The 22,038-nt window shown below is 38.3% G+C and overlaps 1 protein-coding gene across 2 annotated transcripts in view; it reads right to left on the bottom strand.

The window, feature by feature from the left end:
• emb (exportin-1 emb) overlaps positions 1 to 22,038 on the bottom strand; it is a 457,135-nt gene that overhangs the window by 297,833 nt on the left and 137,264 nt on the right. For both annotated transcript variants that reach the window (XM_090376567.1, XM_090376568.1), the window contains one exon: positions 18,219 to 18,338. In XM_090376567.1, coding sequence (XP_090232693.1) covers positions 18,219 to 18,338 — 120 coding nt within the window. The remainder of the gene's footprint in view (positions 1 to 18,218; positions 18,339 to 22,038) is intronic.

Genomic DNA, 22,038 nt, shown 5'->3' with positions numbered 1-22,038 from the left:
AAGCATCTGGTGTAAGCATCATTGCAAGAGCTTACGATTAGCCTCGCACAGTCCAGAATATTGTACTTGCACCAAAAAAAATTTTTTGAGGGCGAGAGCAATTTCAACAGAGGTCGCTGCAAAGCAACTTGTGAACATTTTCTTGGTATAGATTTTCTTGAAGTTTCCAATCACTTGCTGGACCATTAGTTGAAGTAGAGGAGTGGTGTTGGGTGGCAAAAATTTGACTTGCACAAAGTCAAATTGTTCCTAAGAGATTGGACAAGGTCGGGATCATGGCATGGCACATTAGCCAGCAGGAGCAGTGCCTCTGCAGGAAGCTCATTTTTCTCAAGATAACTCTTAACTGAAGGACAGAAAACTTCAAGTGCCATTCATTGAAGACCTTGTAAACCTTATTGCTGCACGAAAACACTCCCAGCATGCTTTTGTTGAAGTTTGTTGTTTAAATACTCTGGGGATGTTAGAGAGACACAGCAAAGGTTTCAACTTAATCTCCAGAGATATCAGCACCCAATGGGAGAGTGAGCCTATCTTCCATACGCTTATGTTCAGATAAACTAGCCTCATTCTTAATGATGAATGTTCTCCTGGGCATTCACTTCCAGAAGAGGCCTGTTTCATATAATTAACAAAAATACACTCTGCTTACACACTGGACAAGCGCGTCAAACAGAAGATAAAGAAATTGTTCGAAGTACTGTAGCATGTGGGAATGTTGTGTTGAACAATAACAAAGACACTTAATTGGTTGAGAATAATCTTACGAATGATGCTTCATGTGGCACAAGCCAAAATTTCCACCAATGCGTCATTCCAGCTATATCGGTTCCTATAAATATCATCAGTCCTTAAAATAAAAGATTGTATGGAAGGTAAATCGGTTCTGAGAATATTGGATGTCAATGTCATCGGAAGTCGAAGACCCACTGTAATTCACAATATTATAGCACAAGCAAACCCATCGTTTCAAAGAAAAGGAATGAATAACTTGCAAAATATTCAAGTCTCTCTTGATAAGAACTAAATGTGCCAGGGACACTGGTTAATGTCCCTTAACCAGTCTTAGTACTCTGTTCTCTATATCCTATTCCACAAGCCTGTCCTAAAATGGGATATCCAAGTATAATAAGCAAAAACCACCAACACGGATGGCCTAACCATTGATTTATAGAATAGAATACTTGCCACTTTGTTTTTAAAACAGAATTCCTGTATATCAAGGTGTTCAAACTTGTACCCTTGTGAACAGCACTGTGTCATGTCCCCCCACCAACTTAAAATTAGCACATCAGTAAATATAATTCATCACTGACTATTGAAACAATTCATTTTCAGTAATACATTCAATTGTTCTGTACTGCTTTCTTAAAATGGTTTAAGAATCTTTCTCAATATTTAACAATACTGTTACAGCCATGTAATAAGAATATTATCATCTAATAATAAGAGTGGATTTTCATATTAAATTATTGAAAGTAAAATATTAAACTTAGTACAAAAAATGATTCAAAAATTAAATCTTATTTTTAAAAAATGTATAATTAGTGGAAAGTGTAAAGTGTATTGATGTCTAACGGCATCAGGGGTTTCTCCCATCTCCGCTTTGCTTTCATTGAGTTCACTGGGAAGGCCAGAGATTTAAAAGTGTGTGGATTTTGCATATGTGTAGTGTTGTGTATCGTTGTTCATTTGGGCGTTTAGCCGCTATACCCCTACTGAGGCCCAACGTTGCCCACACTTGGCCTCGTGGAGGTAGACCAGGTACATAGAATGAAATTTTACTCTGGCAGGCCCTGCCACCTCCTGAGATTTCAGTGACTAGGGCCTAAAAAAAAACAAAAAACACCCTCGGTAGGGGTGAGCACTGGAATTAGAAAAGCCAATTGAGGTTTATGTGGTTTAATTTGGACAAAGTTAAGTTTTTGCAGTTTGTGTGGGGTTACACGCTGGCGTATTAGGCAGAGTAGGGGGGTAGACTGAAGGCTGGGGGAGGAAAAGACAGAAGTATGGGGACGATAGAAAAGGAGACTCCAGGATTTTCAGTGAGGCAGACCCAAGGCCCACCAGGAAAAGAATAAGGGTTGGCGGGGTGGAGAGGAGATAGACTGTCTCCTCCTCCCCACCAGGGAAAAGGTACCAGGCAAGGGAGCCCAGTACAGATCGCCATCAGGCATTGACAGTTGTGAGCATGTGGGGGGGGGGGGGTCAAAGCGATCTGAACCGGATCTTCTTTGGTGATCTTTTTCAATGTAGGATTCAGATCCTAGTCGCAAGGTCATACATGAGTAGTCTCGTCCTGTGGTTGGTCATGTAACCTGTTCAGGTTGCCTATTGTGCATGTTATGAGGATGCAGCCTTGGGTCCTGGTGATATCATTTTCTTAGTTCGTGCATTGGTCATTTGGTTTAGTCATCCAGCTAGTGGTCCAGTGCGAATAATTTGTATCCAGTTCATGTCAGGTCCTGTGTCAGTTTGTCTCTGGTTCAGACGTAGGTCTTCCTGGTTGTCAGTTCCCTCATGAACAAGGCTAAATAATGGTCATGTTCATGGTTGTGGGTCGTTTGGTACAGTTTTCTTGTGTATTCTGATTTTCTCTAGTCCTAGTTTTGAGATTCCCCCATCAGCTTCTGGGTGCCGTGCATGGTGGTTTGCTATAAGTGCTCGCCTTCTAGCAAACAGTTTCTGTGCACAAATGATAAGGGCTTTGTATTCATGTTACGAGTCGAGAAGATGCCTTCTCTATATCTATGGAGACCATAACTAGGTGTTCGTTTTTAACAAAGGCACTGCAAATTTCAGATTCGGCCTTGATCATCAGATCAAAGGAGGACTTGTTTTGGCGAAATTCATGCTGACTATTACTTAGTAGATGTTCGCTTTCAATGATCCAAGTGAGTCGACTGTGGATCATTTTTTCAAGAATTTTACTGAGGCAACTGGACAGAGATATTGGTCTGTAACTATAGGATTGGAGGGGTCTTTTCCAGGTTTCAAAAAGGCCAGAACTGCAGCATGGTGCCAAGAAGTGGAATAATCTTTTCCCAGGAAGATTCGGTTAAAAAAGGCTAGCAGCATTTGTAAGTTTTTCTCATCAAGGTGCTGTAACATAACATAATATATCCCATCTGGCCCAGTGGCATTGTTGCATGTTGTTCTGATGGCTTGCAAAAGTTCACAGTATTGGAGCGGCTGGTTATATGGAAGTAGCAGTGAGGTTCGAAGGTTAATGTGTCCCTGTTCTGTGGTGGTCTTAGTTTTCTGAAATTCCGGAGTGTAGGTGGAAGCAGCTGAGATGCGAACAAAAGTTTTGCCTAAGGCATTTGCTATATCCAGAAGAGCAGAGACGTCTAGACCATTGCAGGAAAGAATTGGAGAAGGAACAGTTGGAAACTTCCCGGAAAGCTGCTTATTTTCTTCCATGTTAATCGTGGGATCGTGTTTCTATTGATAGTCGATGCCAACCGAGTACAAGAATCTTTCTTGGCTTGTCTTTGAATGAGACGAGCTTTTGCCTTTAGTTTCTTGTAATTAATAAGATTAACTGTAGTTGGAGTTTGAAGAAATATATTCCATGCTTTATTTTTTTATTTCTTCGCTTTTGTGCATTCCTCATTCACCAACAGTTGAAATGGTGTAGAGTCTTGGAATTTGATAATGGAATTGAGCTTTTAGCTGCAAATAAAAGGCAGGAAGTGTTATAATCAGTAACTTCATCTATTGGATGTAGTTGTATAATTTTTTTGTCCAGTGTGATTGCTGACTGAAATATGTCCCAATTAGCTTTAGAGAATTTCCATTTCCTGCAGGGTTCGTCTAATGGGGGTTGTGTAGTCATCAGATTACAAACAATTGGAAAATGATCGCTGCCCATGGGATTATCCAGAGCGGACCATTGCATGACTGAAAACAATATTGGGGAGCAAATCGATAGGTCAATGGCAGAAGTCTGTCCATTATGTAACTGTATATGGGTGTGCAAGCCACTGTTAAGAAGAGTGAGGTTTTCTTTTTCCAGTAAAGTTTCAATCTGTCGGCCGTGTCTGTCTAATTTAGATGAACCCCATAAAGGGTGGTGGCCACTGAAATCCCCTAGCAGGCAGATAGGGGAGGGTAGCTGTAATAAAAGTTCTTTAAGATCATTATAAGAGTAAGTATGATTTGGTGGGAGATAAACTGAGACTAGACTTAATGCAGTCTGAGTAATCAGACACACAGCGACAGCTTCGATTTGGAGAGTGATTTGCCTAGCTGGAATCTTTGTACTAATTAAAATAGCTACACCACCACGAGCAGAATCTGATGTATTCCGATCTCGTCTATAGACTGAGTAGTTTTTTATGGAAATGGAAATTTGAGTAGTTAAATAGGTTTCTTGCAGGCAGAAACCAACTGGAGAGTAGCGATTAATCAAGTAATGGATGTCGTCAATGTTTCTACGAAAGCCTCTGCAATTCCATTGCAAGACGTTAGGCATTACTTGAATTTTGAAGAAGCTGTACCTGTCATGGCTGTCTTATGGCATTCTGGCTTTGGTTTGTCTCTTTTTGGAAATGTATGGCGACCTGTGTCCATATCTTCTTCTTCTTCTACAAATATTTCCAGAATTGGATCTTCCTATCTAGGAAATAAACTCACACACCGACCATTGAATAAAATTTTACTGTAACTAAAATTTTACAAATAGTATGAAAATAATATAAAATCAAAAACAAATTATTTACAAAAAACTAATGATTGTATATTGCAGAATGCTAAAAACTGTAATAAAGGATCGTTTACAATAAAATAACCTAAAATATAAAATTAAAAGCGCTAAAAACCTGGAGCTTTCGAGAGAGTCAGCTCTCTTCTTCAACAGTAATATGACTTCCTGCAACATCTCCTTAAATAGCAGGTTCACAGTACCTCCACAAGTGGTATTTCTCCATGTGGTTCAATCGGCACATGGTCAGAACCGGAAGCGGAAATGTCTCGGGTACGTGGCAAAGAAAATCGTTCATCCGAACTTAATACAATTGTTTCAAAAATAGGATGAATACGCATGCCTCTATCTCTATTCATGGTATTCTTATTGGATGAACCAATCTGTAAACCCTCGAGCCATTTACGCTCCCAGTATCCGTGTGCACGATCCAAAATGATAGCGTCCTCCAGGGAGATTTGATGCTGCTTCTCCCAAAAATGTTCGGCCATGGCAGACTTATTGTAATCAGCGGTTCTTATGGCATTTAAATGTTCCCCCAGACGATCCCTAAGCCGTCGCTTTGTTTCCCCCACATATTACAGTTTTTAGTATTCCGCAATATACAATCATTAGTTTATTGTAAATAATTTGTTTTTGATTTTATATTATTTTCACACTATTTGTAAAATTTTAGTTACAGTAAAATTTTATTCAATGATCGGTGTATGAGTTTATTTCCTAGATATGAGTTTTCCCGACCTCAGAGGCCTCTTTCAGGATATCGGATCTTCCTGTTTGGATGAATACTCTGGATGCATCAATGTGTCCTGAATAATCTTTTTTGAAGATGAACTAGGATTATTTTAAGTAGTAGCAATCACTGGTGGAGGAGGAGATTTTACTGGAATCTTAAGAGGCGTATTACTTGCTTGGTCTGAATGCTTCAGGGTATTGGACTCTTGCTGAGAGAGAACAGCTCGAGCCCAGTCGGAGATTGATATGTTATGTGGAACGATAACATCAGTTTGCGTGGCTATTGTCTGATATTTTTTTGTGATACTGGCATAGGAACGGTTAGATATACTGGGTGCAATTAATTTTCTTGCTTCCTGATAACTAACTTTATTTTCAACTTTATATTTCACAATTTTTTTTCTCTGTTTTCCATCTCTCAAATGTCTTAAGAGTAGGTAGGATGGTTGCCTTTGCAGTTGGGACAGATCATTTCTTTCACCGAACAATCACTTTGAATGTGGTTGGAGGATCCACAGATGTGACAAACTGAGTTGCCTCTGCATGTCGTTTGAGAGTGGCCATGCTTTTGGCATTTATAACATCTCAACGGATTGGGTATGAAAGGATGAGTGCAGCAAAGAAGATATCCTGCTTTTACTGATGAGAGCAGATTTGGACTGTTAAAGGTGAGAATGATATTTCTGGTTGGTATGAGTATATTTGTCTCTTTTGACCATAATTCTTTTTAAAGCAATTACATTCTGTTCCTGAAGCTCTTCTTTAATTTCTTCCTCCGTCACATTAATCAGGTCCCGACTAGATATTACACCCTTTGATGTATTTGGTGTTGCATGTGGAGTATTCCAGTTAACTCTTCGTTAACTGGAATACCAGCAAAATTTGTAATTTTTGTAGTTTTCAGAATACCTGTGGTTTAGAGTTTCAACAAGTAAGTCCCCTGATTGCAGTCTCTTAACTGTCTTGGGAGACACTGCAATACTTTCCAGGGGTTTTTGGATTAGAAAAGGGGATAGCTTACCGAGAGGCTGTTCTGATAGTGAGTGCATTATTAAAAATGCTGGTAAGTCCGTCACCGAGGGATTGGTTTTCAACCTCTTTGCTTGTGACGAATCATGTTCATGTTCGGCATCTCGCGACAGCTTGTCGACGCTATAGATGGAAACATTTTGTTCCATGTTGGCTCCTCTTAGCCCCTGGCAGATAAACTTTTCTGCCACGGTTACCGGCCCTGCCACGGGGAGGCAGGAGCAGTGCCTGGTGTGACCAAGCGAAATTAGTAGGAGTTAAACTATTAAATATGAAAAAAAGACAGGTTACTTTTGTTTCTTGCTCTCGATCAGTACTTTTGAAAAAAGAGCTGCTATTAAATAAAAGGATTTATTAAGGAGAAGAACATAAAAGAGAACTGGAATTTACCTTTTGAGAATCGCAGTGAAAGCACAGAGAAATCGCTCAGTCACAATCACTTGGCACCCGGGGCCAAGTGTTTAAGCATGTATAAAAGGACTATACAGTAAACCCCCGCTATTCACGGAGGGTTATGTTCCTGAGAAATGCCGCAAATACCGAAAACACGAATACTGAGTTATGGCTCCCATAGTAATAAAGGGGTTCCGTTCCAAAGTATGAAATACAGTATATAAGAAAAACTAGTCTAAAATTTTGTCTATGTATGTATTATATGTACCTTCATAATATGACTATGTACATAGACAGTACATGGTGAAATGCAAGCATATGGCATCGAAATGAAAATAAGAAACAATTTAATATTATATGTAATATTTATTAGAAATTTCAAACAAATCTTTCAAACCAGCACCTTTGCTAGCTAAAAACCTTATCCCGCCAGTGCTATCACCAGTTTTGCTCAAGTGTTGATAAAGGAGTTTTGCCCTTTCACGAATGATGAGTGAACTTAACGGAATTTTATTTTGAGTTCAGTCTTCTATCCACAGATTTAAAGCTTTTTCCATTTTTTTCTAATTTAACATCACGAATTACAGAGAAAATTTTTGAAGCAGTTAGCGCGTTTTCACGGGCACTACAGCGGATTTTTTCTTCCGATTTTTTGATTGGTCGTACCATTGACTCATTGATTTTATAATGTTTTGCCACTGAGGAGACACTTTCACCGTTAGAAATTTTGTCTAATAACTCAATTTTATTCACTAATGTCATCGCTTTCTTTCATCTTTTCACATTTCCCTTGTTATTCGTAGCCATATTTTTGTACAGGTTATAAAGAACTTGTCCACAATAAAGTCACTTTCTTCCGTTAACACGCTTGAAAAAGTCTGTTTTACACTGCAAAAGGTTGATTTATCACTTTTGTAAGCGTATCAATTTATAAACTGATAAATTTATTCAATTTATAAGCGTATAAATTAAAAGCAAACGACGAAACCTTCCATGACAAGCACATAACGTATACTGAACAAGGATTAGCGAGAAACATCCACGCTCGCGATTTTGTCACCCCTCTCCCCCAGACTCACTGAGCGCTGTTTTGACTGGGAAAGATAATTTTAGCCACGCCCATGTTTTTTTTATGGTGGAAAATGTTCACGGCGCTTTAAAATTCACATTTTTTAAGGTTATTTTATATTAAATCAGCGACCACGAATAGCGGGGGTTTACTGTAAAAGGACTATTGTAAGTTGAAACCAATAATATATTGATTTCCTGTAATTCGTTCCCCAACAATACAAAATAGGTATTTCTTATATGTTATACTTCATTTTTACATTAAAAAATAGTGTTTTATAAAGATTATTTTATAAATAGCCATAAAACATCTTAAAATAAAAAACGAACAATAAATTAGCATTTACCTTACACTTGAAGTGCAGAGCTGATAAAATCAATGGTGGTGGGTCTATATCATGCGTCAGGTGTCTTTTCAGTCTTTTGTTGCTACTGGCAAAGAAACTATCCAAAGTGGACTGTTTTTTTATGACTTTTTTGTAGCTTCCTGAAGTAAGAAATGACTGTCTTCTATTTTACACTTCATGAGTTCAGTGTTTTCAATGTCGGGGTGTTTTTATCACTTCTCTTATATGCTCACAATAAGATATGACAGTCTGCAACTCTTCAGTTGACAATTTTTGGGTTTATTTTTCTTCCTCTTCAGTGTCACTCTGCAATTTTCTCCAACTCTTGTAGCTCATCTGTTGTTAGCTCACAACCATGAGCATCAATAAGATTCTCCACATCCTCTTTGCCAAAAGAGTAACAATATCATTTGTCAGAGCACCATCTTCAAATCTATCAACATTATGGATAATTAAAGGCCAAATGTGTTTTTCCAGGGTAAATTTAAGCACCTGGTGGAAACATCATTCTAAGAACTTACGATCAGCCTCACAGTCAAGGATGTTGAACTTCGACCATTAAAGGTGACAGCATTTTCATCAGAGGTTGCTGCAAAGCAACATTTTCTTGAGGTTTCCTATCACTTGCTGGTCCATGGTGCACTATGGTCATAGTTACCGATGTGCCTAATAAATCGCTAAACCAATAACAACAACTTGCTGGTCCATTGGTTCATTAAGAGGAGTGGTGTTGAGTGGCAAAAATTTAACTTGAACAAAGACAAATTGTTCCTCAAGAGATTGAACAAGGTTGAGATCATGCATGACCTGGACCATTATCCAGCTGGAGCAGTGCCTTCACAGGAAGTTTATTTTTCTTAAGATAACTCGTCACTGAAGCAAAAAAACTTCACACTCTCATTCATTGAAGACATATCATGTAACCCACGTCGAATACAGGGAAGGCAAAAATGCAAAGTGGGCAAATTTTAAATTTGTCCACCCATAGCTGATGACAGCATCAGCCCCTTTTATTTTATTTTACTTTATTCTGTTTAATCATTTGGTATTAATAATTTTACTTTACAGTTCCTTCACCTCCAAATTTGGCTTTGCAATTCAGCCCAATTTTCTTAATTCATCATAACTTTGAGGACATTGACATTATTTTGCCTTTTTAAAATCTATATTACTTCCTTTTTCTGCTATTCTTACCCTTCTAATCCTTGGCACTTTGTATATTTTTCACCTCCATCTATGCAAACTTTATCAGACAGTTCTCATACCTTCTTATTTATTTTTTATTTTTACCATCGACTGTAACTTTAAATTACATTTAATATATATATATATATATAAATACACACACACACACACACACAGCAATACCTTGCTTAGCACCGCTTCAAACAGCACGGGTTTCAATTAAGTTTACTATACATATTAAAATTCATTCAATAGCCTAGACATATACTTCATCAGTATATCAGTACATATATGCTGCAGTGCTAACTCTATTGTCTCACATGCACATGTGCCAATAGCTTCCGTCAGGCAGTCACTGGCAAAGTGCAACAGTGTTCAGTATCTTAATTCCATCCTGAAAAGACGACATGATAGATTTTCATTTCACAATTTATTTTTTACTCCTTTAAATACGATCGAAAATATATTTGCATCTTGGTAAGAAATCGCTGCCAACACATACATTCTGTATGGCAGCACAGCATGTTTTGCCCCATCTGACAAATTATTTCACTGGTTTTGAATTACGAATTCAGACAATTGCCAAAGACATTGTGAAGATCGGAAGGGACTTGGGATTTTAAACTTTTTGACACTGCCAATATACGTGACTGCATTTACTCACATGCAAATGACTTAGATGATGCAACCCTCCTTGAAATTGATGAGAAAACTGCATATGAAGAGGAGGAAAACAATTGTGAAGTGGATAACACTGAGGTGGCACCAAAAAAAATTTTCAACAGAAGAATTGCTGAAATTTTGTTTTTTTTTTAGGGGGGGGGGGTTGACATGGCCTGAAAGGCGATTATGAATGCAGATCCAGGTGTTGAGCATCAAGATACGGCAAATTTTACAAGATGGGTTTTGATGCTACAAAAATGCTTTTGACAAGTTTTTAACTGCCCCTTAAGGTGCAGTCAAACTTGCAGGCCGAGAAAAAGAAGAGACGACTTCAACGGACTTTACTATTGAAATACCTAAAAAAACAATAAAGCTTTTTTCTCATCTCTAATGATGTTACCTTTCATTAATAAAATTTTTGCTGTTGTTGTTTTTATTTGGCTTTTAGGAGGATGCGGAAAGGTCATTCCCTGACCTTTCTGCATCCTCCGTATTTGTTGGTCATGGGCTCGAACCCCAGTCTAATCAAGAAGCATGTGCTACGCACTGCTGCTACTGCCCACCAAGGCGCCTTAAAATTTTTGCAATATTTTTAATTTCGAATCCTTTTAATTGACTATCAACCGCAAATTGTTTATAGACTTTCCCTGGTATGCATTCAATTAAAACCCATTATAATTCTACCTCAATCAGCACGGTTTCACATAACAAGGAACAGCTTACCAATTATCAATGCTATGCGAGGTATTGCTGTGTATGTACGTACATACAGACAGAGAGAGAGTAACACAGAAGGCAGGTTGCTCCTGGCCGTATGGTAGATACTGTATTTTGGCGATGAATGCACTGCGGAGGTCGTCATAGAGCTGGCGGCAATAGTGCATGCATGCTGTCTTGACCAGCACTTCAAATTCATTAAATTTATTTACTATACTACTAGCATTAGTGTATATGCAGGTCCTGATAGATTTTGGTTTGTGGGTGGTGGTGGCGAAAATTTTTGGTGCGAAGCATTAACGGTAATTGAGGCCTAACTAACTGGCTAGCCGTAGTTGTACTAGCAGTTGTTGGATCGCCTATAGATCTATTAACTCCATGTTAACTATTAACATGGGATCGTGAGGTTGTCACAGACATTCTCTCAGATATGCCAGACAAGCTGTTCTTGCTACCTGGGAGTCTAAAACGCTGATGGAACTGATATTCGGGTGACACTCAAGTCAAAGTGGACCCAATTTCGGCGAAGTCCGGACGGTCTATGACAGCCAAATCCTCTGCTTGCACCTTCACGATGGTGGGACTGTTAGTAATCCTGGGTATAACCTTCATGCACAAGTACATGGTGGGTGACCACCCAGGTGTGAACCAACGTAAGCAGGGGTCGAGGTGTGGCGTCCACACCACATGGAGGAACGCCGCCCCACTATGTTACCAGACAGTACTAGGTGGTAGATGCACTCATCAACCGGTGAAATACCACCACTTTGCTTATTGGAGGCTTGAAGTGGTGGAACCCATGTTTAGTCTCTAGAGCTAAGTTCCGGCCAACCCTTCCCTATCTCTTCCATCATACAGTATGATTGATGATTTTTGAGGTTATGATAAATGTCATGGCGAGATCCAATATTCCTTACATTTCGAGGGTACAGCCCTAAAACGGTGTTCGCAGGCCGGCCGCTAGTTAGTACACCGGACTGAACCTATTGGTAACTCTCTAGGAAGCTTCCGGATCAGCTAGTGTATAATCTTGCAACCTCTACTCTGCCAGATAGTGACTGGAGGGAGTCCGAGTACTGTGTATGCGGGAAGCATTGTCGAGGCAACGTTATGTCAAGGATCTGGGTATATTCTTACCACATGTATGCCATATCCAAAAATTTCATTACTTCATACAGCATGTCCCACCTACTTTTTCTTACTATTGAATACACCATGAATTGTCAAAATAATAGAGCAAGCTTATCTGCGAAAAGATCTAAACCTCCCAAGGACTTCCTAATTCATTTCACAAATATATGTGGTCTCAATTCTAATCTCAACGATGTCCATTTCCACTTACAGTCTTCCAAACCCCATGTACTTTTTCTGACTGAATCTCAGTTATCAGTTGATTCAACTACTGCTCATCTCAGATGTCCAAATTATTTGCTGTATGATTCCTTTCGCCTCAAAGGTGGTACTTGTGCATATGTCCGTTCTGATATTCCCTGTCAGAGACTTGGCAATTTGGAATCTCCTCTCTTTGATCTTCTCTGGCTTAAAATCTCTCTACCTCATTGTGTAAAATTCATCTGTTGTCTCTACCATTCTCGCAACTCCACTAATCACTTGGAGCTCTTTGACTTCCTCTCTTTGCAACTTGACTTTCTCCAGTCCAACTTTCCTAACAGTGAGGTAATTTTCCTTGGTGATTTTAATGTTCACAACTCCAGCTGGCTTCCGTTTTCTAGTGACACCGACCCAGCAGGTCGAGATGCCGAGGCTTTTGCAATTACTAATGACCTAGCACAGATTGTTCATTTACCTACAAGAATACCGGACAATCCTAATCATACAGCCAATACGCTTGATCTTTTTCTCACAAACAACCCTTCTAAGTACAAGGTTGAAGTGAGAGGTCCTTTAGGCACTTCAGATCACAACTTGGTGATTGCCTCTTCTCCAATGGAACCTTTATCTCATGGCTATTCCCAACCTTGTATTGTTTGGCATTACAAGAATGCAAAATGGGATGACCTGCGAGACTTCTTTTCTTCTTTTCCTTGGTCTGATTACTGTTTCAAAACTTCTGATGTCAACGTTTGCTCAGATCGTGTCAGTGAAATTATTCTTGCAGGAATGGAATCCTTTATCCCACACTCCACTTTAAAATCTCGTCCTTTATCTAAACCTTGGTTTTCCAATAAATGTGCTAAGGCTGTCCAAGAGAAGAACGTTGCATATCGTAATTGGCTTGTTTCTAATTCTTCAGTTTCATTTTCTGCCTACACCAAAGCTCGCAACAATTGTAAAGCAGTCATTGATCAGTCCAAACTACAGTTTGAACAGGCTAAGAGTAGAAAACTTGCTTCTTGCCCTAATGGTAGCCGAGCATTCTGGTCTCTTGCCAAAGCTATTGGCCGCAACTTTTGCCCATCTCTGCTCCCACCTCTGTCCAAACCAGATGGTTCTGTGTCACTTCAGCCAAGGATAAAGCTGACCTGCTAGCATCCCATTTTTCTTTGAGCTCATGTATTAATGATCTTGGTAAAACACCTCCCACCATTCCTAACACGCTCCATTCAATGCCTCTTGTGGTCTTCCGTCAAAAGGATATCAGAAGGATTCTGATGAATCTTGATGCTAAGAAAGCTCCAGGTCCTGATGGTATTTCTCCACTTGTTCTCAAAACCTGTGCTCCTGAACTTACTCCTATTCTTTGCCGCCTTTTTTCACTTTCTTATTCCAAAGGTGTTTTTCCTTCTGCTTGGAAATTTGCTCATATCCAGCCAGTTCCTAAAAAGGGTGACAAATCCCTCCCATCCAATTATCGTCCCATTGCAATTACTTCTACTCTTTCTAAAGTAATGGAGAAATCAATTAACCGCCAACTCTTAAACTACCTAGAAACCTTCCGTCTGATCAACGATCGCCAGTATGGATTCCGTCAGTGTCGATCCACTGGTGATATTCTGGCTTATGTTACCCATTTATGGACTAATTCAATGGAAAGGTTTGGTGGAACACAAGTAGTTGCTCTTGACATCTCAAAAGCTTTTGATCGTGTTTGGCATAAAGGTCTTCTAAACAAGCTTCCATCTTATGGTTTGCCAACTGTTTTTAGTAATTGGTTATCCAGTTTTCTCTCTGATCGCTCACTGAGGGTGATGGTAGATGGCTCTCTGCCTTCTAACTTCTCCACTAATGCCGGTGTCCTCCAAGGTTCAGTTCTTTCCCCCGCTCTTTTCCTCTTGTATATCAATGACCTTCTTCCATTGACTGGAAATCCTATCCATAGTTTTGCCGATGACAGCATATTGCATTCAACTTTCCATTTTGAGAAACCTTGTCCAGCTCAATCAGCTTCAAGTTCTCGAAAATCTGCTGCCAATTCCTTAAATGCCGATCTTCAGGAAATTCTCCAGTGGGGCAAAGACAACTTAGTTGATTTCAACCCTTCTAAAACTCAATCTTGTCTTATATCTCACAAAAAGGATTCTTCTGCTCCTATGCTTATCTTTAGTGACACTCCGGTTTCTAGGCAAAATGATATATCTCTTTTGGGGATTACCCTGACTTCTAATCTCTCTCTTGGCACAAGCACATTACAAATATTGCTTCCTCTGCATCTAAAAAACTTGGTTTTCTCTTTCGCTCTCGGCGTTACTTTTCTCCCAAACAGCTGCTCACTCTGTATAAATCGCAAATCCGCCCTGCCGTGGAATATTGTTCCCACATCTGGGATGGTGCCCCCAAAACCTCTCTCAGGCTTCTTGATTCCATTCAGAAGAGGGCAGTTAGGTTAATTAATGATTCATCTCTAACAGAGTCTCTCCACTCGCTGTCTCATAGACGCACTGTTTCTGCTGCATGCCTCTTCTACAGATACTTCCATGGGCACTGTTCTTCTGAATTGGCTTCTATAATTCCCGCTCTCTCTTTCAAAACAGTCCGAACACGGGCCACCACCAGCCAACATCCATTTACTTCCAACTTCAAACCCACAGAACCAACTTTTCATCTTCCTCATTTATTCATTCAACTGCCGTTTTCTGGAACAACCTTCCTTCATACGTATTTCCTGAAAATTACAATCCACAGAAGTTCAAGTCCAATATCAACAAATATCTTCTTTCGTCTTCTCAACCTCCAACCCAAGCACGGTACTAAGTACTATAGGTTATAATACCTCTCGTGTTTGGGGTTCTCATTAAAAAAAAAAAAAAAAAAAGTTAACAAAAACATATAAATGTGAAGTTTGGAAAAATTAGAGATTTAAAGGAGGAAAGAGGAAATAAAGGAAATTATTAAAGATTAAGTCAAGCAAGGTTAGGAATACAGCTAGGGAGAAATTAGGAAGGCGACTTTCTTTCACATGGCCATCTCCCTGCAACTTCCTCGGGGTTTTGAGAAGATAGATAGCCATACTAAAAGAATGTCTCACGCATACCTGTTTCTGTAGTCTCAATAACCGTTTTGTTTTGTAAGTACTCATGTTTAGTTATTGATGTCCTAATGTAATAAGGCAAATAAAATTTAATTATTAATTTAATTTTAATTACTTTAGTTAACTTTTTGGAGTATTATTAGCTGCAAACTGGAAATATTTACTCTGATGCATACCCGTTGGACTTTGGGTCTCAATCCCAGTTTGTAGCTAATAATAAAGTCCAAAGCATCACAAGGTTAAACTCACCGATGGAGGTGCATGGGAAAAAATAAAAAAAATATATATATATATATATATAGTTATCCCACTAGGCATACATGAGCTGTTATGCTGTAGAATGGTTATACCAGTCCTTGTCCAGTGGATAACATTACAAAAGGAAAAAAAAAGAAGAAGGAAAAAAAAAAAAAAAAAAAAAAAAAAATGTAATTCTTAAATTGTATTTACCTATACGTCTATATTGGTATTCCCGTAATCCTTTACCATCGGTTACAAATTTAATACAGGTCGCATGATCACAAATTAACCCTCCCTTAAACAAATATAATTGAAAACAGACCAACTAACAAATCAGACCAGATGGCACCCCGGCCTCCTATAAAGCAGCTCCCTGGCAACTTTCATGTCCTTTCCTGCACCAACATCCACAAATATTGATCACAGGTAAATACCTATATACTTTTTATATTTACTCTGATGGATACCCGTCAGGCTTTGGGTCTCAATCCAAGTTTGCAGCTAATAATAATCCAAAATTTAACACTGAATTTAACCAAAAATTTAACGGTTACAGTTCATAAAATTTATTTGCTTTTATTTGACTTATTAATAAAGGACAACCATAACATTAAATGAGTACTTACAAAGCAAAACTGTTATTGAGACTACAGAAACAGGAAAGCATGAGACATTCTTTTAGTATGGCTATCTATCTGCTCAAAGCAGAGAGATAGCCATGAGAAAGAAAGCCACCTTCCTAATTTCTCCCTAGATATATTCCTAACCTTTCTTGACTCAATCTTCAATAATTTCCGTTATTTCCTCTCTCTCTCTCTCCCCCTTCTTTAAATCCCTAATCTCTCCAAACTTTACATTTATATATTTTTGTTAACTTGATCCCATGTTAATAGTTAACATGGAACTATAGACGATCAACAACTGCTAGTACAATTACGGCTAGCAAGTTAGTTAGGTCTTAATTACCGGTAATGCTTCCCGGCCAAAATTTTCACCACTACCCGCAAACCAAAATCTATCGGGAACTTGATCTAATATATCAATGCACGTATCATGTTTAATTGTTAATAGTATTGCATCAAAACTACATTTAACCTTCTTCTATACAAATATTTCTTCTTTACATATACTATACATGTATTTCTTCTTTCTATACAAATAGTATGGAAAAATAAAATAATAACTTCTCAGTTTCTATTTGTCCAATTTTAGTGAAATTTGAGATGGCTCAACAAATCTTTCGATATGAACCAAACAAAATTTCATAAAAATCCACCCACAAGAAGTCTAGTTGTTATATGCGGATGGACGGACATGATGAAGACAACAGGCTAACATGCCTAAAAATACCAAAACTTAAAATTATATGTTTGCGTGTCTGGATTGCATCTTCACCAATGGATTTGAAAAAAAAAAAAAAAAAAAGATTGATTTTTAATTGGGGGGGGGGGGGGGGGGAGCTCGAAAACTCCGCGTAAAACTTGATTTATCAGAGAGAGAATTTGTAATGAAAATGCAAACATATACAGTGGAGTCCAGTTATTTGGGCCACTGATTAATTGGAGCAAATCTTAAAAAAACACAATCCAATCAAGAAAATAGCCAGAATTTACTTTGCTTAATTGGAACAACATGCTGTTTAATTGGGACAGGAGACCGCAGCATTGGAGATTACCCTACGATTGTCTCCGACCGAACCACGTGGTACGGAGAGATTTCTGGAGGTCATAACCATATTAGCAGTCACCTGTTTATTGGGCTTTTCTGTTAGTGCAATCTATCATACATGGATAGTAAACTCAATCTTACTGAATTTGCGACAATACCAACAGCTTGAATTCTGTGAATTATTATGGCGAAATGCATTTACACTTCCATGGAATCTTCAATCATATAAAAAAATTAATTTTCAGAATCTTCCCTTCATTCCTATTTTAAAAGCTTCATAACTTGTTACTCCGTTCTCACTTGCACGTATCGTGTTACTTGCAATTTGTGTGTGCCGTGTTCTTTGTTATCAATTGCTTATCTTTTTACTTTTTTTAAATTTTAACCCCCACCCACAAATGTCAGTGAACAGAAATGTCAACTAGTTAGTATGTACATATTACAATACGTATTAATTATTCCAATTATCACATATATTATTCCGATTTTCACATATCATTTAAAGTTTTAATTGGTAAAGTAATAAAGGGTAAATATGTGCTTAATATATCTTTACTTTTATAGCCTGTGGATAATATTCCTCCTTTTCGCTAATTAGAATTGCTGTTTAATAGAATTAAAATTCAATTCACAAACATGATCACAATGACCGGCACTTACTGCACAGTACAGTGAATGGTACTTTACTATGATGAGTCCATCGTAACGTGATTTGATTGTACAATGAACCAATTGTAAATGGGGGGGTCCACTGTATTTTTTTTTTTTAACTGTTTACGTGAAACTTTGGATAACTGGGGCAGCCGCTTAATCGGGCCAAAATACACTAGTCCCGATGTGTCCTAAATAACCGGAATTGACTCTATATATATATATATATATATATATATATATGAAGAATTTCCTATGTGGAATGTATACATATATACTTGTGAAAGGATTAAATAAGAAATATCAAGACAGAAGAACTATTAATAATTAAATGTGGTATATTAAACTCAACTGTCAAATATTACTGTTAATTACAAGAAATGCTTACCTTGTATATTAAGGTGCTAATCAACTTAGTCTCAAAGATGTAGCCTAGAGGAATCCAATTCAGAAACCTCAAAAGAGTTTCTAATGTTGCATGCACAAGCAGTGCATTCTGAGAATTTTCCTGTTTCAAAAAAATAAATAAAAATTTTGAAATTGATCACAGATAAATGTCTACGTGCACACATACATAAATGGAACCTGTTAAAAAATTTTCCACCAAAGTTGTAAGTATTGACTAAAGAAAATGTTCCATAAAAACATCTTGCAATTATTTATTATAATATATCTTATCCATATTTAAAAATACATACATTTTACATAATGCAAAATCTTAAATTAGGTTAATAAATAGATAAAGCTGACCTGATAGTAACCCGTTTTCCTTCCAATTTTTGTACTGATGATCTTGGTAAACCACCTCCTACAATTCCCAGTGACACTCTATGAAATGCCTCCAGCAGTCTTCCGTCAAAAGGATTTTGAACAACCTTGCTGCTAAGAAAGCTCCAGGTCCTATGGTATTTCTCTACTTGTTCTTAAAACCTCTGCTCCTGAACTTACTACTGTTCTGTGTCACTTTTTTTCACTTTCTTATTCCAAAGGTGTTTTCCCTTCTTCTTGGAAATTTGCTCATATCCAGCCAGTTAAATCCATTACATCCATCAATTATCATCCCATTGCACTTCTACTCTTTCTAAAGTAAGATAAATCAATTAACTGCCAAATCTTAAAACTACCTAAAAAATTCCATCTGACCAAGGATCGGATGGAAGGTGGATTGACATTGATGGAATCCAGTAAGGATTCTGTCAGTGTTGATTCACTGGTGATATTCTGGACTATGTTCCCCATCTAAGGACAAATTCAATGGAAAGGTTTGGTTACACCAAGCAGTTGCTCTTGACATTTCAAAGGCTTTTGATTGTTTTTAGATTAAAGGTCTCCTAAGTAAGCTTCCATCTCATGATTTTCCAACTGTTTTTTTTTTTTTTGTAATTGGATATTCATTTTTCTATATAATACCTGATGGCAGATGGCTCTATTTTCTAACTTCTTCACTAAGGTTGGTCTTCACCAAGATTCAGTTCTTCTTCCTACTCTTCTCTTGTATATTAATGACTATCTTCCATTGACAGGAAATCTAACAATAGTTTTGCTCATGATAACACATTACATTCCACGTTCCAGTTTGAGAAACCTTGCCCTGCACAAACACCTTCAACTTCTCAAACATTCACTATCAATTCTTTAAATGCTGATCTCCAGATGATTCTTCAGCGGGGTAAAGATAACTTAGTTCATTTCAATCCTTCTAAAACTCAGTCCTGTCTTATATCTCATAAAAAGAATTCTTCTGCTCCTATGCTTATCTTTCTTGACACTGACTTCTAGGCAAGATCATATCTCTATCAGGGATTACTCTGACCTCTAATCTCTCTTGACATAAGCACATTACAAATATTGCTCCCTCTGCATCTAAAAAAATGAGTTTTCTCTTCTTCTCTTGGAGTTACTTTATTTCCAAAGAGCTGTTCACTCTGTACAAATTGCAGATCTCCCCTACCATGGAATATTGTTCCCATAACTGGGGCGATTTCCCCAAAACTTCTATCAGGCTCCTGGATTCTGTTCAAAAGAGTGCAGTTAGGCTAATTAATGATTCATCTCTAACAGTCTCTCTCTCTCTCTCTCTCTCTCTCTCTCTCTCTCTCTCTCTCTCTCTCTCTCTCTCTCTCTCTCTCTCTCTCTCCACTCTGTGTCATAGACATTCTGTTTCTGCTGTATATACATACTTCTGTGGGCACTGTTCTTCTGAATTTACTTATATAATTCCTGCTCTCACTTCCAAAGCAGTCTGAACATGTGCCACAACCAGTCAACCTCCTTTTACTGCCAAACTTCAAACTCGAGAACTACCTTTTCTTCTTCGTATATTTATTCATTCAAGTTTCCGTTTTCTGGAATCTTCGTTCAAATGTATTTCCTGAAAATTACAATCTACAGAGTTCAAATCTAATGCCAAAAAGCATCTTCTTTCATCTCCTCAAACTTCAACCCATGCACAGTACAAAGTACAAAGGGTACTAAGAAAGTTTTGCAATACAGCTCTGTTTGTTTATTTTTTTCAAATTAATTTCCTCTACATTCAATACACCTCTCCATCCTCCGAAACCAATCTTTAAACCAGTTCTGCCAAGTTTCACTAGGAAGTAAAGCACATTCGTTGTCCAAAGCCCGTAGAAGGTCCTCATCACTGGAAAACCACCTCCCTTTTAGCTTCATTTTCACATGCGGGAACAGTGCAAAGTCGCAGGGAGCAAGGTCTGGACTGTAGGGAGGGTGCTCGAGAAGTTTCAGTCCTGTCGTGGTCAAATATTCGGTTCAGGCTTTGGCGCGGTGAGCTGGAGCATTATCGTGATGGAGGTACCAGGTGTCCATTCTTGACTTTGGCCGCAGGTTCTTCATAGATCCAATGACTTTAGGCAGGCATTGTTCAGTATACCACTTAGCTGTGACTGTCTTCTGCGTGTCCAAAACGACACGTTCCACAATTCCACTCGATTTGAAAAATACAGCTATCATTTTCTTCTTTACAGATCGGGATTTTCTTACAATTACGGGTGTGTCGTCATCATCAAAGACCCAAACTTTGTTTTGAGCCTTGGTCGGCAGATCGTAATAGTATAGCCAAGTCACCTGTCACGATGTTGTTCACATACCGAGATTGTCCCTTATCAAACTTTTTTAACATCTCCCGGCACCAAGTCACACGTCGTGTCATCTGCTCTTCAGTCAGTTGATGCGGCACCCAGAGAGAACAAAGTTTCTTCACGTGCAAATGATCTTGCAGAATCGAACGAATTGCTGGTGCATTTAGGCCCAAAGTATCCTCTATCTGTTGGTAGGTCACTCGCCTGTTTTCGTCAAGCATTTTCCTCACAGCAGTAACGTTTTCCTCCGTAACTGACGTTCGTGGCCTTCCCGGCCTCTCAGAATCCTCCAGAGTGAAATTTCCCCTTTGGAATTCTCTATACCACCTGAATATCGTTGTACGATGTGGACAATCATCATCTAGTGCAAGAGTCATTTCTTCTAAGCACTGGTCTATGGTTAAACCACGCACGAAATTATACCGCAAAACTGTCCTTATCTCATTTCGTGACCACGATGCCATCGCAAGCACTTTACACTCTCACTACTAATGAATAACTGAGCCCATCGACTTGGCGCGGCGGCTACTATGCACGTATGAACATGTCTCAACATGCAGCAACAAGCAGCTTCCTGTGATTCATTGTTGCGTCATATTGCAAAACTTTCCTAGTACCCTTTGTACTATAGGTTCTAATATCTCTCGTGTTTGGGGTTTTCATAAAAAAATAAAATAAATAAATGAATTCCAGACATTATATATAACACAAGTGCATATGTTACATCTAGCTCTCTGATGTTTTAAAACATCTGTAAAAATTCACATCTCTCTCTCTCTCTCTCAATCCCTATAGTGACAAGTATCATTAGCCTAAAAGTTTCTACTATAAGATCAGCTCTACAGTCATTTCAACTTTCAGGTAAAAAAGGGGAGAGAATCATTTAACAACTTCAGCGATTGCAAATCGGAAGCCAAAGTTAATGCTGCTTCCTCAACATGCAACTTTTCCACAGTGATGTGTTCACTAACAATTACATTAGTTTTCGTCCATTCCTAGCCATTGTTATGAAGTTGCAAACAGATTTACTACTGAAACAATTTTTTTTTTTTTTTTTTTTTTTTTTTTACATATGATGGTTTTTGACAGGAAACAAATGACAAACAGTAT

This window comes from Mastigoproctus giganteus, chromosome 6 (assembly GCF_048544385.1).
Source record: "Mastigoproctus giganteus isolate SK-2022 chromosome 6, ASM4854438v1, whole genome shotgun sequence".
NCBI lineage: Eukaryota > Metazoa > Arthropoda > Arachnida > Uropygi > Thelyphonidae > Mastigoproctus > Mastigoproctus giganteus.
This window is presented reverse-complemented; position numbering and strand designations above follow the sequence as displayed.